We start from the raw sequence: 27,582 nt of genomic DNA on the forward strand, positions 1-27,582 counted from the left end.
TGTGTGTGTCTGTGTGTTTGGGTGAGTGTCAGCTTTGTCTAGTGTCTAGGAAAGCCTCCTGAAATACTGGCGTGGAGTACCACCGCTCTGCCATGGATGACACTCCTCGTGGTGCATTTTGTGTTGATAAAAATCATTACAAAATTTTGATTCTCTTCGTACAAAAACACTTTTTCATAGAAATTGCATTTGCACAAGTAAATGTGGGGCTTTGCTGCCAAAAAAAAAAAGAAAAATAAAGCCACAGGTGTACAAAATGAAACTGGAGACTTGTCACTGAGCAAATGGAAAGAAACTGTGTATACCCATACAGAGTTGAGGTGTATTTACCGCAGTAGTGAAAATCCAGTCCATAGAGATATAAATAAGGAGTCATAAATAAAACAATAAATACTTAGAATAAATAGAGTTTGTGTGTTGTGTGATTGCTGTGAATTTAGACTTGGTGAGCATCGCCCACACCACTCCAAGGTTCCTCCTCATTGACATTAAGGGTGTGTACCTCCACAGAATCCTCTTTACATGACTACTGGCTGATACATGGACATCAACAGCTCACTACATTGCCCCTAGTCCTGCATGGTCTGCTTGTATTTTACCATATAATCTTAAATCTTAAAATCACCCACCCACCCCCCTTACATTAAAGACAAAGTGTTAGTACTCTGAAACACAAATAAATGATATCACTTATTGCCTGATGGATGATATAGGCTACAGTTTATCCATTTCTGATGTCGATCAATATCATATGTGACTAAGCAATACCTCTCTGTACATTTTGGGAGCTGCCGAGGTCGCCATCGCCTTCGGGGCTTTGGGTTATAATTTAATCGAGAGCCCCTGTGGTCACTCAGTTCACAACTTTTGAAAATAAAACAATCCTATACAAACTTTTCTCCCCATTCCCCCAGTTAGTATTTCTATGTTCACTCATAATAATAATCTGAGATGCTCGTGAGGCTGCTCGACCAGCCTCTTTTTGAAACTGTGCGGTGAAAGACTGACTGAGCAGCAGCTAAAGATGATAGGTCCAATTCTTTTTTTTTCTTTTGTTTTCCCCCAATGACCTCTTCTTTCCCAATTTAAATTTATTTCCAGACTATCTCTTCAACTCCTAGGTTTTGAAAATCCTGGCACCTGTAGATTGCCGCCTTGCCAAGGTGGTAAGAGTAATGAGGTAACTCACTGAAATTTCACCCAGGTTCAAGTTATTTCCACAGGAAATATTGTTGAATCTCTTATCCCTAGCTAATTAAAAAGAAACAAGAATGACGTTTCGTCAATATACAACCAAGCACCTCTGCTCTACCTTTAAAATGACTCAGCTGTCAACCGTTACAACCCACTGCCCCCCCCCCCCCCCCCCCCCCCCCCCCCCCCCGCCCCTTACCATTTACCCCTGCCCTTTGCCCCAGTGTCTCTGCAGAACTCCTCACTGCAGGAGAGAGGGTGAGAAAGTGATTGAGATTCCCATTTTAGGCCATGGTCTCTTTCCCTGGTAGTCTGCGGTCGTTGAAAGTGTGCATGTTGATGACCTCCTCCGTTTTCACCATGACAGGCGGCTGGGGCTTGTGTTTGAGCCGGCGCTGGCACTTGAGGGAAACCCGCAGCTCGTCCACCATGGCACTGCAGAAGGACCTCTATAGAGGGGAAATAGAAAAAGGAGAACAGAATGGTTTCAGACTGCTTCTCCAAATGTTGTAGGTAAAAAAAAAATCAAACAAAAAAAAAAACCCCAAATGCCTGTTCTCCTAGTGGAGAGCCCTGTTTTGTAGCCTCCCCCAGTCACCACCCACCACGTTTGGTGCAGAGCTGCCACAGGGGAATATAGTGAAATATGCAGTGTAGCAGGCTGGGAATGGAAGAAATGCTGGATGGGAACAGAGAAAGAAGTAGGGTGGAAGGAGGTGCAGGTCCATGGGCTGTGTAGCAGAGTGTAAAGTGTAAAGCCATGGAATTACTCATCTCAGTGTCTGAATACATCAGTGGTGAATTTGTGGTTCTGGCTGCTCATGCAGGGCTTTTTATGTGCACAGTGTTTGATGCATTGCAAGATATTCTACATTTCACACGTATCCAAACTTGTATACTCTCACAGTGCTGTACATTATCTGTTCGTTATAAATCTGTAACGTCCAAAAAGGTTTAGCAGTAAGTTTGTCTTGAGTTACAAATATTTGGCTACAGACTCTTCTTCAAACTTGTTTTCTAATTAGTAGCCAGGATAGCTGTAGTCATTTGTAATTGCCAGTGTTACCCATAATGCCTTTCTACACTCTCAGAGAAGGGTAGGAACTTCCAGACAAAACACCAAGACTGGACAGTTCTGCAAAACCCCAGATTATGTTTAGTACATTTTCAGCCCAGTAGTGGCATGGCTCCGTGGCAGTGTTTACTTGTTGCAGACTGAGATATGTCAACAATTACTGAATGGATTACCACTACCACACAATTTTGTACACATTCACGGTCCCCAAGAGTATGATCCCCTGATTCTTCATCCTGCACCAACCACAGGTCAAAGTTTTCACTTCTCCAGTGAATTATCTCAACAACTACTAGATGAGTTACCATGAAATTTGGTATTTGCGCTCAGCAAGCACTTTATAAGGAAAATCTATCTATCTATTTTGCTTCTTTATTATTTATTTATTGGCATTTATGCAATCAGCCATGAAATCAATCAAATACAGGTCAGGAGGATCAAACATCAGAATTGGTAGTTAGAGTGATCGCTGTGACTTTGACCATGGCAAGATTATTGGTGCCAAAAGAGATGGACTGAGTGTTTCAGAAACTGCTGATTTCCTGGGAGTTATTCTTTTGCTTTACTGAATGGAGCAGAAAATCACTAGCTATTTGGAAGGAAGAAAAAGACAAAGCTCAACCAATCCTCCAAATTAAAAGACAAAATACAATGATTTCTGATATGATGCCCGTATCAACTGGATATTGTTTTTGAAGAACGCCTTTCAAAACTGTAAAAGAAATGATTAAAAAAATAAATGTTAAAATTAGTAGTTCGTTAAGGTTAGACAAGTTTTGTAAATTTGTGTTACAGTGCCAGTACCTCTGTTTCATGACAAGCAAAGGCTCTAATGTTTTTTTAAATACTAATTTAGATAGACTGCTGACTCTTTGCTACCTTTAGGTGCAGCAGTGAATGTAGCTGCCTAGAACAGAACAGGTTGGTGAGTTCCAACAGGATCCTGCATCAGTTCTAATGGTGAGTACACTGAGGAGAAATCTCCTTGCAGTATGTGATGAATCCCTTTGGAAAAATAAGTTAAATCTCCAGTGGGCTGTGTGCGTGTTCCAGCCCCACTTTGTAACTTAACTTGATCAGACATCTGGATTTCTACAGTTTTTCATTTAAATATTCCCTAGCGCAGTTTATCCACACACTGTGATCATCATGTAGCTGAACATTTTGACACCATGCCAAACAGTTTCACTGTATAGAGCCTGACTGATGTAAATTACATGAATATGTAATTAATGCAAAGATTCATGCATAATTGAATGATTAAATGTACCCAATTGCCATGTGACCCATTAAAGGGAAACCGATCCTCAAAAAGAATGCTACGGCTGTGACGTGCAAACATTTAAGGCTAAATTCTCCCCTCAAAACATACTGTTGAAACATGAGACACATTTTCAAAATGTTTTACTGTCAAGGATTTTGTGATTGTCTATGGATGCAGCCTTTCAAATAATCTCTGGCGACCTGGTTTCCTAAAAATAAGCCACAGGAAGGTGGTGGAGGTAGGTGCTTTGGATGTGCAACAAGCAGGACATCACATATGCTGATTTGTGTCCACATATTGAGTCCTGCTTGTGGTTAGGGTCATGCTTAGGTTGGCCTCTGAAACAGTTTGGTTAAGATTAAGGATCATGGCTCTGATTAATTTGATATTTACTTAAGCTTAGCCAAAAGATTTGATTTTCCAATACATAAGCATAAAAATGCTAATCATGGGCCATCCTTAAGGGTATAGAGGTTAAGGCACCAACCATGGACTTCACCATCCAACAAGGGATGTTACTTCTTTACATGCCACTCTCCATTTTTCTCTCTACCGCTATTTTCCTGTCGTTTCTCTGCTGCCATCTGTCTAATAATGACATGAATTGAAAAGGTTTTGTTCCTGTCAGTGTTATATTTTACTTTGCTTTTGTTTGCCGGTGTTTTGCGAAACCTTTTGTGTTTGCAAATCCTGACAGTGTGGCTGCTTCAACATTGCTTAGCATCCACCGCTCACATTTTTTCTTTCTACAGCATAGATGTGTTGAGGGTACAGTTAAGGTTAGGCAGCTTGAATGCTTCATCAGGTTTAGGGAAACATAATGGTTACAGTCCTTTTATTTAAAAAAAAAAAAAAAGGAAATATCAGTTCTTAAATTGTAACTGTGGATTGTGTTCTCTCCTGACATTGCTACATAAAGGGGACAGCAGTTCATGCACCTAAATTATTCTGTGTGCAATAGTCTCAAATGAGCATGAATAATATGTTCAGAATTTATCCACAGTCAAATTAATCTCTGGCTATAAACAGGCCTCCACTTGCCTCTTGTAGGTTTTTAAATTAGCCGACCCTCATGCTATTATTTTTTTGTTCATCAGGGAAGTGAATTGCACCCAACAGCTGTCAGTGGAAAAACATTCTCACTTGCATCAGGGCTGAATAACAGACTGCAGTTGCTGGATCACTGAAATAGTTAATATTCCTCGCCACTGTACTTCAGCAAGATGGGAAATCAACAAAACAAAGCATAACCACACAGATTAAGATTCTTCAGACAAAGTATTTCTTTCCAAATGTCCCTTTTTAAAAAGTTTTCAGTGAAAAGATAACTAGCTGAACATTAGCCCGGGTCAGTCTGCATTTGCTATGCCATGCCAAGCCCTGATTACAGCAGGAGGATAGGTGCGCAGAGCCATGCCACTGGTAGCAGCGTCATCCGGGGTCAACCTGAGAATTCTCGCTGCGGCATGCCATTTCTGGCAAACCTAGAAATAGGCTTTTATTTTGAAGACGTCATAGGAAATGCAGTGTTTCTCACCGTAAAGGTGACCTCATGGGAAGCATTTTAAGGGTTTCATGTGTCATTTAACACCGTTGTGGTTACGATTAATGGCAAAAAAATTATGTAATGACAACACGCAACATGACTTAAGGAAACTGGAGTAGTTTGGAGTTAAAGTTAGTGGAGCTTAGTTTGCAGTGCTGCTCTTAAATACAAACAGGTGCACTCCACCAGATATGGACATATTTTGCGCTACTTGGTAAAAAATCCGTTGTAAATATTACAGGGAGGAATAGAATGAACAGAAAGAGCCACAATGACCTGAAAAAAAGGGTTCAGGCAACCGGGTCTTACCTGGCTGATGGTCAGAGGAAATGGTCTGGATCATTAGTGAGTTAGAAATAAAGCAGATGAATGATGTGATTCACATAAACACCCACTCAGAAGCACAAGATGCTAGCTCATGCAGCACTGTAGGCATTTCCACATGTGCTTAAACGCAATCTCTGTGAGCACGGTGGGTTTTACAGGCCCATCAGAACATCATCACTTATCGCTGCACATTGTATCTCCTCAGACCGGAGTCTGCTGTTGCTGCTTCCCAATTAGACTGTCGCTTCTTCACATTCTCTCCTCTTGTCTCATAAGCTACTGTGGCATCTGCAAATACTGTGTGAAACAACACCAGCAGGTGGGGACCGGACCAGTCCTGCTCCTGGAGACACTACAAGCCATTGTGTTCTGTGCTCCAAGCTAATGAGATAAACAAAGTGACCACTGTGGCCCAGTGTACACTTATCCTTATTATATTTACAGTACATGCAAAAGGGAAAGGGGAGAACACAGCAAAAGTGACTGGGTGTGAGGCTCTCAAACGTGCATTATAATCATTATGAGGCAGATTCAGGCACTTACCTAAAGGGCCAGCCCCTGTGCTTGCTAATTAATATTGCCTTGTGACCACTGACAATCCCATTCACGGACAAGCAAAGACGGAAATGCCACAGAGAGTGGCCAAAAACTTTTGTAATGTCAAATGATATTGATTCAGCTATAATAGCATTTCAACGTCAAAGAACAAAAAAAAAAAGAAAAGAAAAAAAATCGATACCAATTGGATTCGGAGACAAGTAACAGCATTTCAGACTCAACTTTCTCACACTAATTGGCTGCACCGTGTCATCACCTGCAATCAATCAGGTGCAAGTAGTCTGTAACTTTGTTATACTACATTTCAACTGTTTGAACATTATTCAGCTGCTAATTTATAAAAATCTGATAAACTTCACCAAGCTGCTGATTTTTGACAAGCATTAATTATCATGTATTTATACTATGGTCATTCTACAAAGTGACACCAATAATTATTACTTTGGGGTGAACACAAAATGAAAAAGACATTTCAATATCAAACATTTCAAGTAGAATGACTGTGTTTTGGTGAATTTTGCGATTATCTTGTTGCAGCACATTAGAGAAGTCATTACTGCCTTAAACTATCCACCTATTAGAGGATTTCTTCTTCCTACGCTTCTCATTTATATGCCCTGAACCTTTGTTCAGTCCACGGTTTGGGTTTTAGGATTTGTAGCATTTAAAAATGAAATGAATGCACACACTCCTCTGAATGTTTACCCAGACTATGATAGAAATGGAAACCACAATGGACATAGAAGATACCAGTTACAACATGTTTACCATGACTTGTTCTCTTTCCACAATGTGTTGCATAAAATCACAGTTAAAGCTGCATTAACAGATGGTAGTTTGGTGAGTTTTGAGTAGAGCAACACAAGCATTCACGCAGTCGTTATCGTGTCAGTTTTGTAATTGGGCAGATAGTATACACGTTCGAATCCCAGCACGTTTGAATCAAAACAATGTGCAAAGAGAGGCTGAAAAGCAGCAGAGACAGATGCTATTCCTCTGTTTACATGACACATTCATTCATTCATTAATTTTCTACCGCTTAATCCTCTGTCAGGGTCGCAGGGGAACTGGAGCCTGTCCCAGCTGCCTATGGGCAAGAGGCGGGGTACACCCTGGACTGGTCGCCAGTCAATTGCAGGGCTGACACGCAAAGAAAGACAACCACACACGCACACCTACGGGCAATTTAGAGTAGCCAATTAACCTACCCCATGCATGTTTTTGGTATTGTGGGAGGAAGCCCGAGTACCCGGAGAGAACCCACGCAGGTACAGGGAGAACATGCAAACTCCACACAGAAGGGTCCAGACCGGGGTTCGAACCTGGAACCCTCTTGCTGTGAGGCGACAGTGCTAACCACTGCACCACCGTGTTTACATGACACATAATTTGTTGATGTTAAAATGCTATGTATAGCTCCTCCATTTAGACTGACGGTTTTCAAGAATGTGGATCGTATTAAACTACCACTTCTGTTCACAGTGCACAGTGCTAATTCTGCTCTACGCTGCACCTGCAGCAAACATGTAAAATGTCTACAAATCTATATTTTTTCACATCTATTTCTTACAGTAAACCTGCTGATTGTCTAAGCCACTCTGAAAGAGGCTTTTCAAAGCTATTGATTTCCCCCCCTTGTAAAAATTAAATGGCATGGCAGTGCTTTCACCAGTCACAGCCATATAGCTCCAGGCCTCGGGGAACGCTGGGTCCATTCTGCTCGCACACAGGGGGGACACATTTGCCATCATGGCTGCCTGCTGGTGGCATGTTGGATTGATGGAGGCTGCTTGTGGTCATTGGATTACAGAGTTTTTATGACGCTCGACAATCAGCCGAGGCTGTTTCGCCGCATGTCACCGTGAGATAGCTCAGAGGAAGGGCCTGCCCAGCCTGAGGAGAATAGAAACGTCGTATATCTGACGCTGTGAGCTGCCGTCAAAAGGAAAAAGCTGCATTTAGTCCACGCGATTATTTACACAGGCCCGACTGTACAGATGAATAATGGTTAATAAAACTGTATATCATGAAGGCATTTCCAGGGGAGTATTATTGGTTTAATCTCATTCTATGTGCATTTTATAGATGCAGTAATCCAAAAGTAATCAGAAGAAGATGATTTATGGTATAGATGTTTAGCAAGTACATATTAATCTGGAATAGGCCTGAGTTGAAAAGGAAAACCATTTTGGTCTACTCAGCTTTCTCTAAGTCCAACATATAAAGGGTGTCCTCACCTGTGAGAGTGAACTAATGGGCTCCATTTAGCCTGAATGGAGGAGGAGGAACAGATGTGAAGCTGTGATGCAGATGGGACGGGGGCATGGCTGCGCTATAAGCCTCAATTTACTCTGCGTGTCAGGCCCCCAGTGGGCAGTAAATGATTAGCTGCTTTGAAGGTTTGTCTAATCTGTGGGCTCCTCTGAGCTGCCATCCACATTTGGTGCAGTGCAGGCTGTGTTTTCCTTGGCGGATGACCTGTGTTCTGTTTGTTGTCTTCATGTTAAATGCTGTGTCTCTTTTCATGCCCGCTTGCATGCGTATCTCGTGTGTACAGAAATGTGCGTCAAGAGGAATTCAACAAGTCATTCAACAAGTTTTCAGATGCAGAAAGCATAATTAAATACAACTGTATGTGTATTCAGACACACATACTGTTCTATAAACCTGTCGTCCATCATCAGTAGCTCTTAAGAGGTGAATATGTATTAATGAATGAAATTTATATGCATATTCTTGTGATTCCCAAGCTTCAGTATCAGCTTGCGGTTTCTTTCAACTCTTGACACCTCTCTCCTCAATCATGAGAGAATAATAATCATTACCTGAGGGGTGTCTCATTATGTTTGATGATGCAAAAATTCAAAAGGAATTTCAATAAAGAAAAAAATCATCAATGGGTGACAGATTTTAAAAAAAAATTCTACGAAAAATTAGTGCAAATTCCAATTATTTTGAATAGATCACGGTCACAGTGGATAAACCTGACCTTGAAGATTTTTGAAAACAACCTGAAATAATTCATGAGTATGGACGTAAGCAGCAGGATCATATTTATCTGCTGTGTGAATATAGCCAAGTGATGCAACGGGTGGACTGGCATGCTTATGTTTTGTTTTTTTTTGGACCTGAAAGATCAGAGTTATATTTAATGCATGTATGTGTTATTCTGTTTTTTTAGGTGCTTCAAAAAACTACCTAGCAGCCTAGATAACGATGGGTTGGTTATGAAGTTTAAAGGTGAGCTGTCCAAATTCAGAGACAAGTTCTGAATAATCATTCAGACAAAGACACTTAACAGGGGTTTAGACCTGGATTAGACCTGTGATAAAAGAAAACAGGGGGCTGCATTGGTGGTAACTATTTTATCTTTTATCGTGACCATGACTCTTACAAGGTAAATGTTACATTTTACATGTCACATCTACCAGGACTGTGTGCTTGCATGTATTGAATTAGCCTGGAGTTAGCGTCAACAGACTGGCTCCATGAAGAAGCTGCATTTTTCGTTTTCACACAAGGCCCATGTTGGTCTGAACACATGCAGAGGATGATGATGTGGCCTTCAAAGTACCAGCAGTTTATCATTGAATGTTTCACTCATGTTATCTGAGTTGTCACTGGTAAACCATATAAATTAATGGTTATACTGCAAACCCAGTTTGCTGGGAATTATGTCCATATCAGGTGTCTAGCGATAAAGACACAGTTTTCTAGATTTGGGCAAAAGAAGTCTACATTTCTCCAGTCCCAATGGCCTGTAAAGACATATGTCAGGTGGAGGCTGATGTAGGACACAGCTACAAATTCAACCACTGAGATTTAGCTCTTCCACTAAATCTTTTTCTGCCTCAGATGGATCTCTGCCACAGAAAAATCTTTGCAGAATTAAAAAAAAAAGAACTGCCATGTAACTGAGACTAACCACCTGAATCATTCGACTTTTCCATTGAGCACAGACATCTCTACGTGTGCGTGAGAGTGTGCATCCATATGCATGCATTCGTGCACGTGTGTGTGTGTGTGTGAGTGTGTGTGTGCTGTGTGTCGATGAGATGGAGGTTCCTCACACACAGCTGGTGGTCCCTGCACCCCGAGAGCCAGGTTTAGTCTGCGGCAGCCTCAGCAGCAGGCAGGAAGAGAGGAAAAAGCAGCAGGAGGAGGAGGAGCGGGAGGAGGAGGAGTGGGAGGAGGAAGCGGAGGAGGAGCTGAGGGAGGGAGGGAAAGAAGAGGAGAGAAAGGAACGGGAAGCAGAGGGGGGGAGAGGGAGGAAGGGGGACAACCATGGTAATCATGGAGATCTGACAGACTAGAATGGAGATGACAAAGAAATGCTCCACTGAGAGCCGATGAGGCGTGTGATTTAGTGGGAAAATTGTGGAGACAAAATCTGAAAGATTTCAATTAAATTAGCAAGAATAATTTTTCTGAAGCACATTGTAACACACACTTTTGTGTGTGTGTGTGTGTGGGGGTAAATCTAACACACTATCAATTTTGCCTTGACTGTGCTGTTCCTGTGAAGCAGCCATTATGAGTGCAGAGATTACTATTACTCTATGCACTCATAGGTAATGAAAACTTCACTATAAGTGACATTTTGAGAAATCCTCTGGTTTAACATCTTACACCTGAATCATATACATTTCATAAATTCAGGTTCCAGGACATGTTTACAGTCGCCTGGCACACACAACAACACAACAGCTAAAGCAGAAAAGAACCACTTAACACTCAATTACAACAACTCCAAAGCTGTCGTCCTAGCATGTTGTATCTTGTTTAGTTCAAACCTTCAAAACTGAGACGCTATGGTTGTAGAAGCAGTTATAAAATGTTTTTTTGTTCTTGTTGTAAGTATACATTACAGTGATAATAAGTGCACTGAGGTGTCACTTTTGTCTTGACTGCAAATCAATTGTGTACTGTTTCCCTAAGTTCAAACTGAGTCTACACTGTGTTAAATTATTTAAGTCATATCCAGACATACATGCTAAATTTTAAAGTATGTTTTTGAGTTTTTTTTAGAGTTCCACTTTCTGCTATTGCACCTGCTCACCTACACCTGGAATCCTGCCCAAATAGTTCTTCAGACAGCGCTGGAGTCGTTGGAAAGCAGATTTTATTTATTTATTTTACTTATTACTTTAAATAGGAGCTAACTATTTACAGCTGTTTCCAGTCTTTGTGCTAAACGAGTATGAACAGTTCCCAGAGCAACCTCTGCCTGTGGATCTGAACAAATGGCCGTGAAGCAGTTATGATGGAATGCACTGAAATAATGTGAAGGGAACGCACACAAAATTAAAGAAAATGAACAAAGAAAAGTCTCACAGTCTCGGCAGATAAATCAAAATGACAAGCCTACAGAGCTCTGCAGTTTGTAAAGTTATCAAATGTTTATTAATATTTTTATTAAAACCTCTTAACAAGTGTATTTTTTTTCTGACAGTGCTCTCATCTAATGGTATTGCAATCTGTTTAGTAAATGCAGTAATCAAAAACACATACTTTTGACTACATGTCTATTTAAAAAAAAAAACACTATTAATACTTCCTCCAATGTATCAGAGGGTGTGTGGCTCAGTATATAAATGACTAGGCCCTTTCTAATGTTAAAGAAAAGAAGTAATTATAAAATGCAAATTGCAGGGTGTGCACTGTCAAGCATGTGAAACACAACAAAGATATGCTCAGCACCACATTTTTCAACTTGACACTGGCAGCGTCATGGAGAGAAAACAACCCCATATTGTTCAAAAAAGAAAAAAAAAAGAAAAGAAAAAAAAAGTTGGTGGTATTCAACTATATGCCAGAAGCCTGAAGCAATGAAACAAAAATATATATGGTTGATTTTCACAATGAAACAAAATAGATGGTTCGTTTTCACAGATTAGCCTGATGCTAATTAGCGCCGATCTGTGAGATCTAACAGCTACACATTATAGTGAATATTTAATTTTTTTAAACCAATATTTGGACTATACATATCAAGCTGGGTTTAGGGTTAGACCCACATATTGGTTTTCAAGTACTAGCCTTTTTTCACATCTCATATCAGCTAGTCTGACCTGCAAGCCACCATGATGACTGAGGTTCCTTTTTCACTGGAATTGTTGAAAAAAAAACTGTTCTAAAAAAGATGGAATGCAAGTTTTTCTTTCTTTGCACATTATACCTTTATGATAAAAATGTTTTCTGATACATTTTCTAAATGCATTCATCATCTGAAGTCAACAATATATCCCAGAGTTTCATCTTTTCCAAACAGTTGTGTGTATTACCCTGTCTTTAAGGAATACTTAGCCAATTCTGTGACTTAGTAACAGGAGCTGCATGTCTTTAATGTCAATAATACTTGCTTATGTTGTTATCATTGTACCAAGCTGTGGTTGCCTAGGTTACGTCCAATATTCACCACCACAGCCAGGGATGTTCAGTACTAAGTGTCTATCTGAAGTTCTGAATTTGTATATGAACAGCATGGCAACGGTAATTTCTTAGCTGTTATACTGTTGTTGGTCAACTGGAATCAGCTAATAAATAAATAAGAAGCTACCCAGTATCCGTGGAATTACGTTCATGTTGGGCAGTCCTGATGTACGTGATTTATGTCCAGCCAACATTCAGTGCCAGTGCAGGAAGCAGTGTGTCCTTTGTGTGGCAAAGCAGGAAGTAATAATAATGTGGAGGTTGGAGTGGTGCAGACCAGCTAATGCCATTTGCACACTGTAGTCATGATCTTTCCCTAACATCAGCAAAGTGTTCTTGTTTTGCCATGACCACGATCCTTCTCTACTTTAACCATACCATAGTCATGTGCCGATGCTTTAGAAATTTTCAGACTGTAAGCAATGGATGTTAAAAAACAAGGCTTTTGAGAATTTTGGTCAATGTTTAGTTATGGTTGTACAAATTATCTGATCTGTGGTCCTTAAATTCAACCAATCAGATAAAACACATCACTGAGCACATTTTTTTTAATTTTTTACTGCCCCATCTGTAATGGCTACCTGGTTACGTGTATGGGGAAGCAGATTATGTTCTGCAATTTCTATTGCATTTGCCTACTGTGTTTATCACTGAGAGCCAGGTAAACCTGTCCTCAAGCTGGGCTGGTCTTGACAAAGAAGCTGTAGTGCATCATTGAACGTGTAGGCACCGTTGGCCAGGCACTATGAGCAGGAAACTGCAGGTTTAGTTATGGACTACATCAAAGTGAAAGTGACTGTGGACGATGCAGACCACCATCAGAGTCTGGAGACTCTACTCACTCGGAAATTAAACTTCCCTCAAATAGCTGATAACCCACTTCAAAGAATTTAATTAATCTAGGTTTCAGTGGTTGGTCCTCAATGATGGCCCCAAATACTTTTTCAGAAGCTTTTTCAGTCAACAAAGAAGTTAGCAAATATCATCACATATCAGCTATAGGCAGCTTCAAAACGGCCTTCAAAACTCTAACCCAGTGATCCTATTTAGTTTAAATACTACATAAATTGTTGAGTGCACTCCCAAGCAAACAAGTGACATTGTGTTAATCATTGTACACTCATGTGCTCCAATCAAAGGCATATCCACATAGCAGAGTGCATAACACGTGACAGTAGTGGCATTTGTGCATGAAACAAGAGTGCAAGCATTTCATTGTCAATCCAACCTTTAAAGTGATGTGAGGTGCCTCCTGGGTCTTTTCATCTTATCTGACCTCACACTGTGTATATGTCTGATCTTACTATATATTCTCTATTAGAACCTGATGTACTCACACATATGCAGACCTTCTTTTTAAGGTTTTGGGAAACAGGTTGTTTGAATTTGAAGCATGATAGATCAAATAAAAAATCAGATGAACTAGTAGATTACTTGTTTGATGTCTCAAATTATACCCGAAGGTAAAATATGTACTGTTTATGAGAATATTGATACATAATCCCAGTAAACATTTTAACTTGGAACGCTGATGCTAACATGATTGCCTGCTCCAACCTGAAGAAATACCAATAGAAGTCCTCATATGAAAGTTGATGTCAGTGGTCACCCATACTTTCTACCTGTGGTGTTTTGTGAATCCAAATCTTATCCAAGAGGCAATGAGACTACACCAGGCGTACATAATGCTTCCCTGGAGCACAATATCATATACCTGTGGTGGTCATTTTGCCAACAGTACATTATGCAGAATCATGTTTGCATGTAATGTGTCCCCAAGGGTGCCATTTATGTTGAATATGCCTGAAGCACCATCTAATGTACCTTTGGTTCCCTTATTGCCTGGGTGCAAGATCCTACACATGTACCCCAGGCAATAAGGCTACCAGTGGCACATAATGGCACAATGGGTATATTGCCATTGACAATAAGGAAGAACATCACCTCATTATCTTATTTCCAGTGGTATATTATGTGCATACATGTAATGTACCCTTGGATATGAGACTGTAAAGAGCACATTATGCAACCCTTGGGTTTCATATAACGCAACCTTAATACCAGGAGTACATCACCTCAGAAAATGTATCCCAGACAACATCGCTGGCAGGGTTTAATCATGTATGACTGGGAAGACTGGTAGCCTTATTGCTCAGGTACACCTTTGATAATAAGGTGGAGCACTGACTGAAGTCCTCCTGGCATACTCAGTACCAAGGGTACATTACATGTAGAACATTTTCAGTTAGATATTTGTTTGTTGCTGTTACGTCTTGGATTGTATTGCAACAGTTTCCTAATCTATGCAATGTGTATCTTATATGCAAACACACACCAGCAAATGCCAATGGTGAATGTGAAGATCTTGCAAATGGTGTACACCCAGGTGTATACCTGTTGTTGTTTTCTGTTGGGATCAAAATTCTTCTTTCACCACTGACTCCAGTTTCATAGCAAATGCAGTCATAAATTCTGTCCACGACACTTTAATCTGTCTCTGCTTTTTCCATGAGTTGATACTGTATCTGGTCAGCTACTCATTATTGTCTTGTTGCTGCTTTAAATTCTTGTTTTCGCCCAGGCCATGTTTGCTTGCTCATACTGTTGTACAGTCTGTGGCTCTAATAGAATGTTGTCTGGGAGGAAGTATGTCTGCAAGTCATGGACACATTTTAGCAAGTAAACATAACTGTGGTAACAAAATAAATCACCTTATTAACACTTGCTGCCTTGACCTCTACAGTTATCATTCCAGTGCTGTACTTGCAACACAGCTTTTCACAGGCACAGCTTTCGACTTTTGGTGGCGTGTATGTGTGTTTATGTTATACCTGTATCTATATCTTATACTTGTGCGTTCACACCTGTGCGTGTGTTAACGTGTCTGAGTGCTCTGAGTGCGTTCCCTGAACAGAAATTCACAACAGGGGTGCCTGGCGAATCAATACAGGGTCACTGAGTCACTGTGCAATCAATATAATCAAATGGTGAAGGAAGCTGTCAATGAAACTCTTCCAGGATAAATACTGTGGCTCCAGAAAGTGGAATTATAGTTTCACTCCTCCCATGAGAGCCTATTAGTTTTAAGGCAAAACAGCACAGGCAGAGGACTCAGTTAGGATTTATGCTGTCTCTAGTAACTTAAAGCATTGGATAATTGCTCATTTGGTAATTTACCCTCAAAGCTCAATCTAATGAATATGACAGTGTGACCTCATGAGGAAATAATCAGAGATCTCAAAAATATTTTGAATAAATTTTCAAATAATAAAATAGGTCCAGATCTTACAAAACTAGTATGCATGAATGACTATGGCCATTATTTCATTTTTGGGCAGTATTTACACTGGTTTGCAACATATTATGTAATATACTGTATATAACTTGTGTACATTAGACTCATACCTATGTGAAAATTGACAGTTTAGTTATTATCTGAGTATGTGGCATCTTCATAATTTTCAGTCTATTAAAATGTAGTTTAGTGATTAAAACAAAACTTTTTTTTTTAATTTTATGTTTATAAAAACATAAAATATGAATTTCTTCTTTCTTTGCCATCCGACATGATACATGTACCTTTTGGGATGCTGCTGCTCTGTTCAGTCCACAGCATTTGGGGCACACCTCCCTGTTCACTGTCAGCTCTCTATGGTGATAAAAACCATAAGAGTTACATATTTTACTTGCTTATTTATTAGCTATTTTAAGCTGCAATCCAAATGTACACTTTCAACTTATGCGGTCATTTTATATGTATTAGCTTTAAGCTAACTGGCTTCTAGAGGAAACCTCTCTCGAGTTTCCCCAGGAAGCAGTTAGCTATTGACCTACACGCTGAACCATATAATGCTGTAATGCTAGCATCTATCTTGCAGTAGACAGTCGCATGTAAATAATAATTCATTGCCATTTTGTCTGCTTATGCAAACACATGTAGTTATAAAAAAATGTCCAAGTAAATATATCCTTCATTGTACAAACCTGTGACTGTGAAATAAATACAGATACATTTATAATGTTACATATATAATACAAACTATTATATACAGAATTATTTAACAGGAAGTACTTACGTATTCTAACCCATGTTTATACAGTTACAGCCTCATCTAGTCTAAAGTAGATTTCGGTTAAAATTAGTAAAGCAATTTCGATATGTTTGGCAGCTGAATGAGTCTTAACATATTCCATTTAATGCACTGAGAGAGATAGAGCCTTGGTTTTTGAACATGACAAATGAAACAGAGGATTCATGACAGGATTGGGCTTTAAAGAGTAGATACTGAACACCCACACCCCAGATATTTATATATAATAATGGAGAAATCTCATTGTTTCATTCATGTTTTATGCATTTACAATCGCCCTAAGTGTTTCTCCGATGGTGCAGGTCATTATATCAGCAACTAGTCAGTGTCACAATGTTTGCTGGGAAACTCCAGTCAAACAACACAGTCTTGTGATCTAGAAAAGCTGCCGTGCCGTGTATGAGCAAAATGCCACAGACATCAACGGTGAGAGTAGTTACAGTATAGGCAGGATGGCGGTTTGCAGAGTGGAAAATGGATAGCAGGAGTGGGGAGGAGTGTGTTAGTGGATGTGGCTGCTGAAGACGTGGGTCATGCAGCAGAGCAAAACATTCGCAGTACAGGTGTCTGTGAGCCAACTCTATGTTACTACCAAAACTCCAGACATGTCCCCATTCCCTCAGGAGTGTCACAAAGAAAAACACAATTCAGTAGTTTTTTTTTGGGGGAAGTTTTAGATCATGTTAGATTACAATAGAAAAAAAAAGTTTCTGGAGTTTCACTTGAGGTCATTTGAGATGGTGGTTAAAGTCTAGCTTGGATCCATGGTGACAGCAGAATTCCTCACGTTTCTTATCTCGTTGTCGCCATTGGGCCTATGTGAATAAATGCAAAGAAACCAACCCTTATCTTACTGCATATGACACAGCACTGTCATTATAGTGTGAGTTTCCACAAATTGGCAAACAGATGATCTCTTTAAATTATATATTATAATTAGAAAAATAAAATGTATTTGGCATACATTTTGTTTCATTTTGTTAACAGTTATAGATTTATTTGTCTTTGCCATGAGACTGCCTTTCATGGCACATGTGGTTAAGGTAAGAAATTCTGCTATCATTGTTTTAAATAAGGAAGCAGAGATGAATATCAGGCGTGCTTCTTACCTTTTCAAGTTGTGCATTCTGTTTGGACTTGTAGAGGAACTCTCCCACGGCCACAAACACAGAGAGGACAAGTCCAGCGGCTAGGACGATGAAGATCCCTCCGATGTTCTGTACCCCGAGGGCGCTGGCCTCCTTGCTTTCCTCCTCCGGGCAGCCGTTTCCTCTCCACCACTTCTCCTTCATCATGTGCAGCTTCCCTTCCTCCTGAAGCTGCAGGATGGCAATAGTGATCTTATCTCTGTACGGAGAGCCTGAAGGACCAAAAGACACAAGGTCAGCGTGAGCAACCAATATGACTGAATCCTTTACCTTATTTGCAAATGGAGGACACAGATCGTCTCCTTTATTGGAAACACTGACTTTGATGATCAGTTTGAGTATCATCTTAAATCTTAAAATCAGTGTGGTGTAGAGAGAATGCTGATTACTTGGTCAAAGATGCTGTTCATAACACTGTATGTACTTAGATACAGAAATTAAGTACCTGTATTCATTCCATATTAACTTCAAACTACTGCACAGTAGATGCCATTGGGTCATGAATATATCAACAGCTTGTTGAATATACTGTAAGTCACATGATTCGCACATTTTCAGCGGTCAGGCCCTTGTTTTTTCAGCTGTGGCTGATTAACTAATCCAGGCTAAAGTGTTGTTATCAGGTTAAAATGATCTTGTTAATTCTTCTTCAGGGGATTAGTTAAGAAATAGCAGTTCATATAAAGATTAAATGATTTACCTATAATCATAGTAACAATACATACAAACTAAACTAAATGAAAAATGTAAAAAAGTGTAGTGTAAAATATGTTGAACACAATATAAGTATCGCAGAGTAGATTTTCCAGTTACTTAGCTTAGCTTGTGTTGGATTGCCATTACAGTTTGAGACTGACCTCATAGGTCATTTGTGCAAGCAGCTTGTTACGACTAAGAGCTTCCCATGTGAAACATTTATCCATGACTGTTCCAAACCTTAACTGCTTCTATATTTTTTGATGATGGTCCTCTAACTTTAAGCACTTATTTTAAACCAAATCATGATCTTAAACCTAACCAAGTAGTTTCTGTGTCTAAACCTAACCAAACCAAGACTGTTCCACAATCTTAACCAGATTTATTGTTATTACCATGACCACAACAAGGGCCCAGAATGCCTGCCATTTACATACTGCTTCTGATAACCAGACCTCTAATGGCTGGCAAATGCTGCTAATTGGCATTTAGCTTCATATGTCCAATATTTACCAGCAGTGTCTTCTTAAATTTGTGATTAATTTTGCTGTAGATTTTAAGTCAACATTTTACAAGACAGATGTGACAGTGAAGCAAAATCAATAGGGTTCTCCCTTCAGACACTCAGAGTTCCTTAGATCCAAACCCAGAATGAACTCGGCGAGAGGCAGGGGCACACGCTGGACGGCGGCTGTACAGAGACAAACACATTCACATGCAGGCAATTTAGTAGGGACAATTTAGTTAATGGTGATAATTACTATGAATTTACATTTTCAATCAACCTCTGCTAAACTGTGTGTTTAGTGCTAATTAGCAGATGTTAAACCTTAGCAGTGACCATGGTATGGATTACCTGCTAAACATCAGCATGTTAACATGATCATAGTGAGCATGTTGCCACAGCTTGTTTCAGCATCTTTCTTTTATCATTAGTTTAGTTATGTTGAATTTCTTGTTTTTCTCCTGTGATAAATCAATGCTTATTTGTTGCATGCTGTTATTTTAAAGCCTGTTCTGTGATCCTGCCTCCTAGTCTTTTTTTTTTCTGTGTATTGGTGTATTTCAATCAAAAACCTCATTATACTTCAGTGACTGTTCAGTAAATTCCAGTCTACATTTCACTTTATTTCAATGTACACGTTTAACATTGTAAAATATTAATGCTAATGTCTAGCATTACCATTTCATTGTCCCCGTGGGCCCAACAACACTAAACTAATAAAGCTAAACTACATCTATGGGGCTCATGGTTCCACTCATTCTACCTGTATGGCTGTCTAATTAAAACCAGTTGCCATGCTTAATCTGTGCTAATGCTTTCACTGTGAGCTGTTTCCCTGGGTTAATAAGTTAACGTCCCCAAAGCAAGCCTCGAAATGTTCCCTTCTGCTCGAGTGAGGTGTTCGCCGAGCACCCAGTGAATTCTCCACTCTTTTTCAGTTTTCCCAACAACAACAACCCCTGCACCTCTAATCCTCCCCTTCTCCTCTCAGATAAAGCACTCCAGCACCTTCCCCTGCTCCTCTGCAGATCAAAACCAGTCACATGTTGAGATCCCTGATTAATCCTGAAGTGTAAAAAAAAAACAAACCAACCCCCCTACCACCAAAAAAAAAAAACGGTATCCTGCCAGACTCCCATTCCCCAAACGTCCCTGTGGTACAGCGACATATATACTGCAATCAGGACGTTAATGCAGCTTGACTTTAAAAAAAAAAAAAAAACAAACAAACAAACAAAAAAAAAACTAATAACACCTATTATCACAAACACTTAGAATGAACTCTCCCTGGAGCACAGGGGGGAAAAACATGTTTAGATTAGAAAACATTATCATTGGGTAGCTGCGGTGAAGTAGCAGTCTCTGTGATTACTAGTTAGTATGCAGAGCCATATTAGCAACAGTATTATTTAGTGGGATCAAAAGACTTAAAAAAAAAAAAAAGTGACAATAATAAACTGTGCTCCCCTGCTGGAGTGGAGCTTTGAGCTACAGCCCTCGGCCTTGCGGTGGTGAGGCTGCAGTCACAAGGCCATGTTCACACTCTTTAACATCTCTTCTGTCCTTCATCTCTGCCCAAGGGCTTCTGGTATCTGACTCTTTATTTCAGAGCGAGCCGCCCAGCGTGTTTCAAAAGCATCGATCACCATGGTGATGGTGAATGTGAATTGCGCTCCGGTCCTTGTTATTCATTGTCATCTACAGTGGATACCTTCCCTTCAGCTCCGGAGTGGAACAACAAGCCAACGTGTGTCAGATAAATCACTTGCTTAAAAAAAAAAAAAAAAAAAAAAAAAAAAGGAACAGGCCGGCAGCCTTGAAACCGGGCCCGCTCTGCCTGATCAAAACAAATGGAAAGACCTCAGCTGTGATGTCATGGGCGGGATGAAAATGAGCACTGTGTCGCACAGTCGAGACCGTTTTTTGGCAAGTGTTGTAACCCACATTCACATGAGCGTGAAATGGGTGAGCGATCTGATGCCTCCTGACTGACTGAGCAACAGTGTATCCTTTGTAAATGGGTTTTATGTTAGAGTTATAAAATACGCTGCAAACCATCAGATCTTCCAGAGCCAGATGGCATTGTGAGCCCGGTCTTGACTGTGAAACTAACCACAGCCTTCATACTCAGATCCAGATAAGCCTGCTCTGGATTCTTCTGTTTTGACTCATTCTAGACTCATCTCTGAAATTTTCAGTCTACCTTTCACTCTCTGCATAGCACTGGTCAAGATCAGTCATGCTTGCCACTGATGCAGTCCTGGACCACAATGTCCTAATGAGCCATATGAAAAACTATGCTGGCATCAGTGTTGTGGCTCTGGAGTGGCTCATCTTATGTCTAACAGATCCTTCTCTGTTGTCTCTGATGTCTCAGTGGTCTATTCTCAGTCCCCTTTTATTTACTATCTACACGCTAGCCCAGGGACAAATCATGTGTTGACATAATATTGATTTCAACTGCTATGTGGACAATACTCAACTGTATGTTCCGATAAAGCCTGGCACCACCGATGTGTCATCTATTATGTCCAGCCTTGATGAAATTAAGTACTGGATGTCCAATAATGTCCTGCAGTTGAATGATTCCAAATCATAACTATAATTACACTACCTGGACCCAGAGCTAGCAGCATGAACAGTCTCAGAACAGTGTTTTATCAAATTACGTCGAAAAACAGGCCTGCAATCTGGTTACTGTTCTCGACTCTGAGTTGTCCTTTGACAGTCAGGTGACTAAAGCTGTAAAATTCTGCTTCGTACAACTGAAATATTTAACCCGAGGTTAAGTCATTCCTTTCATCTGCAGATCCAGAAAAGGTCATCCATGCTTTTATCTCCTCCAGACCTGACAACGGGAACGCCTTTTATTCTGGTATCAGCAGGTGAAACATCCAGAGACTACAGCTGATAGCCAGGCTTTTAACACGTTCTAAGAGAAGCGACCACGTCACACCAATCACTGCTGCCCTTTACTTGTTACCTGTGAGTTTTAGAATTGATTTCAAGATTTTACTGCTTGTTTTTAAAGGCTTGAATGGTCAGGCCCCATGAGCATCTGTGATCTGCTAACTCCCTATGAGTCCTAACTGCCTGTGTCACTACCTGCCTGAGGACCTAAGACAGACAAAATAAATATCCTCTTATAAATCTCTTCTTCAAACTCACTTTTAACTTTTTCTTAACTGATGATATTTGTTGTTTTATTTATTCATCTTGTTTAAGATTCATGTTTTTGATTCGTTATTTTTAATCCTTGATTTTACAGTAAAGCACTTTGTAACTGTTTTGATCTGTCTGATCTATCTGTATTTTTATAGAGAAAATATAGAATACTAATTCTAATGACCTATTTTGTAAATTCTATTATCACAGGAATTTTAACACAATTTGAAACAATTAAAACAACAGTGGGTTTTGGTTTTCGATTTTGTTTTTCTTTATTTTATTTTATTTTTTCATTCATTTTTATTGTTAGCTATTGTCAGACTTAGTGTTTAGAGTTCTGCTCAAAGGGTTCAAGTTTTGTCTCATTAGACCTGAGAATCTTTGTCCTCAAATGCTCTTTGGCAAAGTCCAAGCAGGCCGTCTAATGCCTTTTACTCAAAGTGGCTTTTATTTTCCATCCATCTAGCCACTCTACCATAAAGACTGATGCAGAGGGCTTCTCTGAAGCTCTGTTAGAGTGGCCTCTGGGTTCTTGGTCACCTCCATATTCCCAACCCTTCTTTATCAGTTTCGCTTTAGCTGGACAGTCAACTCTAGGAAGAGTTTCACAATTAATGAGACCCCAGTGCTCCTGGGAACACTCAGAGCTTCAGAACTGGTTTCGTAGCCTTGCCTTGATCTATGCCTCACCTCAGTTTTATCATAATTTTTTAATCTACACTTGTGTGTGCCTTTCTCCACTGTGACCCAATTTGCAAGAGGTGGACTCCAGTCAGGTTCTAGACACATCTCAGGGCTCATTAAAGCAAAGAGGATTGCTGAGGAGTCTGACCATAATTTGGAGTGACACAGAACAGCTTGTTGCAGGGTTGTAAACAGGAGATTTAAAACAAGTGAGGGGTCTGACTACTTTCTGATGCCACTATAGTTTTACTGACAGTCTGTCACTGTGATTTTGTGTCTTACTGTATCTGACTGTGCTGTTTGTACACTGACTGTTACTGTGCTGTTGCATTTCTCTGATTTGGTGCATAGCTGCTACACAGTGTGACTCACTGCTTGGTCTTAAATGTACTAAACATACGCTATATTCAGCATCTGACTCAGGGAAGTCACTGACATTGCTGGGGACTGCAGCTTGTAGAGAAGATCTGAGGATGGTTTGAGGACTTTCTTTATTTTCCCAGTTTTCCTCTCATAGGAGCTCATGATGAGCTACGACACACATCCCTTCTGTGAATTTTATTATTATTATTTTGTTTTTGCTGTCACATCAGACAGCTGTTTGTTTATTTGTTGTTTATTCTGTCAGAGGATTTTGTGACTATAAAACAGGGAATTGATAGATGCCTCAGTCAGAGGGAATATTGTCTCCTCATTCAAAGTGAAAGAGTGTATCCCATCCTTCTGCTAATGGCTCATCGGTGCGACCCTCACAGGCAGCATGGACACCCCGGACACCCACGCTTACATCCTCAACTGTGGACTGATGCTGAAATTAGAGCACAACCCACCCACACAACCCATCATCAACCTACTACATGGAAAATAATTTTAATGACCAGTCATCAAATGCCTCCAAAAGCCTCTGTATACAGTGTTAAAGTCCAAAACACAAGAGATGGTCACTGAACTCCTCCTGCTTCGTGCTGGTATACATGTCAACCAGCAACGGATCAACACTACAGCAGTGTGTGCAGCTTCCAAGCATGTGCCAAAGTTTTTGGCTGTTGTGTGTATCCTCTATGTGCCATACACAGTTGATCCACAGGTCTGCTACACAGATAAAACAGTCTGTTTAACCACTGATTTACATGTTAAATGTAAACCAGTGTGTTACAGTTGCTGTTGAGGAACATGACGCATGTCTGGACAAGTCTAATTTCATAAAAAAAAAAAAAAAAATTCTCCCTGGACAAAATTTCCCAGTAATCTCAGACTCACTTCCACAGTGGGTTCTTACAGCTCGCTTAAAAATCTTCACTCTGTCAGACAAAATCAGCATAAATAGCTTAATGACAACAGTTCGCCCCAGGCACAGGTGTCCTCAGTTTAAGGTTTTTCAATCATGCAGAGGAGGACAGAAGTTTCATTGTATTAATTAGCCCATATGTGTAGTTTTCATTGCCCCACACCCCCATACCCAACACTGTTTTTGATGGCAGTTGATTTAGTCTTTTCGGGGGTCTCTTCACATGTACATATGTGTATATGCGTGTGTGTGATCAGGAAGGCCAGTTAAGTCTTCACTGCATGCCATCATCGAGAAGGGCTACTACTTCAATGCAGAAATAAGGCAGACACAATGAAAGAAGCTGTCGAACTGAATTAGCTGGCAGGAGACCATCAAATCCACACACAGCAATTAAACACAAACACATAAAGGCACCTTATGAGCCATAGATACAAAAGATGTATGTAGGTGATGCTGCTGCAGGCAAGTGGAAAAAAAAATCACAGTTTTTAAACAAACACAAATGCAGGTGTTTAAATAAAAGACGCATTGAAAGTTGACAATGCTCCGATTTCACCACTTATTTCCTTCCTCGTGGAAACGTCTTTAATTATGATGTTCACACTGATTAGTCACCATCAGATGTCACCACATATGGAAAAAAAAAAACAGACACGCAGTTAACGTGTGAATGTAAACAGGATGCTCCATACAACAAGGTGAGGTGTACTGTAAATGACATCAATCAAATCTCACTGGGACTTGAAAGTCTAGTGAGTCTGGCTGGCTGATAGTTAGAGGACTGTGAAAAAAAAAACAAACTGCACAGATGCCCAAGAGAAAAAAAAGGGCATTTACTCTTCTAATTCAGGGACGAGTGCAGAGAGAAATGACAGTGCCATAATGAATCCAGAATAAGACACTTAGATGTAATCTGCAAGATCAAAGCAGAGTTATGGGAAACCAATCCCTAATGCATTGTCTCTCAGTGAAGAAAAAACTTAGAAATCTAAATGTGCTGCAATGGCTGATGCTTGGAACATGTGATTTTCTAGGCTACCGAGAGCAATCCTGCTCTCTCTGCTCTGCATCAGGAGATTTGTTTTGGATGTTATGACTGGATGTAAACACAAAGAACAGCAATTAAAAAGGTGTTTATAGTGTTTAAAATGATTATATACTGGGGATTTTTGGGCATTATATATTCTGTGTTGTAGATTTATTAGACTCTTGATTTATTTCTTCTTACCATGAGTTCTACTTTCTTTAAAAGACAAATCTAATTTTTTGGATCTAAGTATTTGGATCAGTAAATTTGACTTCTGTCCAACTGACACCATCTAAAGACTGCAGATACACGTGATCCGTTTGCTGTAGTTATCAGACAAAACACGCCAGCTTCCTGCTCAAACCAGCCACGTGAGGCACAACATGCGGTGTAGTTCTGTTAGAAAGCTGCCAGATAAGAGCTCAGGTAAGAGCGCAGTTTTCATCAGAATCAGCTGAGTGTGTCACACTTCGGATTCCAGCCAATGAGCTCATCGTCTGCTCTGGATCTCGTCCATTAGGATGTTAGGATGAAAGATAAAGGCTCTTCAAACTGTCACCGCCATCAATGTCTCATCTTCACAGGGGGGGGTAGTATTCCTGTGGCTCATGGTGTGACTACCAAACACTAACACTACCAAAAAAAAAAACAAAACAGTAATTTCACAACTTAAAACTCTTCATATGTCTTTTCAGCTTTTCCTGGTTTTTGCACCCTATATAATAAAATACAGCATTTATAATTAATAAGACCTTCTTTCAGTTTGCCTCTCCCGTCATCAGCCATTCGGCCTCTTGTCTGCAGAAATATAGGTGAAATACTGAGTAAGTTTGGAGAAAAAAATATCCATCTGTCTGTCTGGAAAATGTTTTTAAACGCAAAGCTTCCACAGAATCAATGTCCCTGCTGCATCCTCCCTCTGTTTGAATACTCTGTCTAATGTTCCTTCTTTCTCTAGAGTGTGCTTGGGAGGTGGGGAAAGTGGTGGTGGTGGTGGTGGGTGGTTGTTGAGGGTTAGGGTGGTGTATGTCACTCCAGGTCACGGCATTGGAGATTTTCCATTTCACAGAAATCCTTCCTGTTTACGAGGTGAAGCTAAACAGCCCGACAGGGCAGCAGCCTGCAGACAGGCAGCACAGACGCTTCCCCCTTTACCCCGTTTGATTAATGCAGCCTAATGAAGCTAAATGAAGATTGATAGTCATCAGGGAGAGAGACAAAGAGAAAGGGAGGATGAGGAATAATGCAGAGCCTCATGAGACTGCAGTCAGTGCAGAGTAGGAGGCAGTGGCTGCTGCACAAGCTGTCTTGTACAAAATGTGGAAATAAAACCTGTGATGGTTGTACTGACAGTGACTCCATTTAATGACCTATTGGAAATAACATAAACGCTATCACCAAAAAAAAAAAAAAAAAAAAACACAGAACACTTTTAAACACAGTGTTCCAGCTTTGGAGCCAATCTCTCACCTCTGCACTGCATCCAGTTTAAGAAATACTGCCAAAAAAAAATCAGCTTGTAGAGAAGAAAAAACAAGGAAACTAATATTAAGTTCACTTAACACTGACACTGTGGAGGGCAGACGTTCCCCTGCCTGCTCCCCAGCAGACAGTCACGGTACGGTCGCTAGGGCAGATGCGAGAGATTTAAATTGCCATGATGAAGAGGGAGTGTATTTTTATCTCAACTGTTTTGTTTTTGTTGAGTTAAAATTAGAGATGACCTGATAGCACTTTCTTATTTCTGTACCACCACATGGGGGATCTGGTGATATGAATACAAACCTGCTGTCCTCTATAAGAATATGCACTTTCAGATATGTCTGGATTTATATTAAAAACATGATGCAGACATTGCTATATAGTTAAATCCCAATTAATTGTTAATACATAAGAGCAATCTCTCAATTTTGTAATACTGCTGCTCCCTGTTAGAGACTTCAACATTTCAAAGCATTTGGAAATGAATTATTGTACTACTATACTGGATCATTGGGCAGTGCTACCCTCAGAGCAGGGACTGTTCTGGGACAAGGAGCTACAGGTGAGGAACTAAATCTAAATTTAGATCCTGTACTTCTACCAGTTGAAATAGCATTGTCATTTATATAGAGCTTTTATCCAAAGCGATTTACAATTTGCCTTTCGCTGATCCGTTCACACACACACACACATACTCACACAGCAATGGTTGCAAGGCACTGGCCCAATCACTGAGAGCAGCTGGTGGTTCAGCGTCCTGCCTCAAACAAACTTCAAAGTGTTGACAGTAGGAAACCTACAATTAATGGACAACCCACCGAGGCACAGCCACAGGTACAGTGAAGTTTCCATGTTCCTGTGACGAGTTCTGGGCTCCAACAACACACTAATATTGCAAATTATACCATAATTTTGCCCAGTTAGCTACTGAGGTCGTGGGTTCAAACCCAGCTGTGGACGACACCACCTCCCAAGGATTTATGCATTGTGGACTGGATGACAGATGAAAATAGGACACTTCTAAATATTATACCTTGCTGTATCGTCCTCTTTGCTGCTGTAACGGATGTAATTTCCCCATTGTGGGACTAATA

At 40.2% G+C, this 27,582-nt stretch overlaps 1 protein-coding gene across 3 annotated transcripts in view; it reads right to left on the reverse strand.

The window, feature by feature from the left end:
- Positions 1-1,389: 1,389 nt before the first annotated feature.
- The window catches only part of grik2 (glutamate receptor, ionotropic, kainate 2), a 211,281-nt gene continuing 185,088 nt past the window's right edge, over positions 1,390-27,582 (reverse strand). For 2 of the 3 annotated variants that reach the window (XM_041043961.1, XM_041043960.1), the window contains exons 15-16: positions 17,597-17,847; positions 1,479-1,643 (exon numbers count right to left, since the gene is read on the reverse strand). In XM_041043961.1, the coding sequence (XP_040899895.1) occupies positions 1,479-1,643; positions 17,597-17,847 (416 nt within the window). Of the gene's footprint in view, positions 1,644-17,274; positions 17,303-17,596; positions 17,848-27,582 lie in introns of all 3 variants that reach the window. The other variant, XM_041043959.1, reaches the window with a different exon arrangement.

The sequence above is a fragment of the Toxotes jaculatrix genome, chromosome 8 (assembly GCF_017976425.1).
Source record: "Toxotes jaculatrix isolate fToxJac2 chromosome 8, fToxJac2.pri, whole genome shotgun sequence".
Classification (NCBI taxonomy): domain Eukaryota; kingdom Metazoa; phylum Chordata; class Actinopteri; family Toxotidae; genus Toxotes; species Toxotes jaculatrix.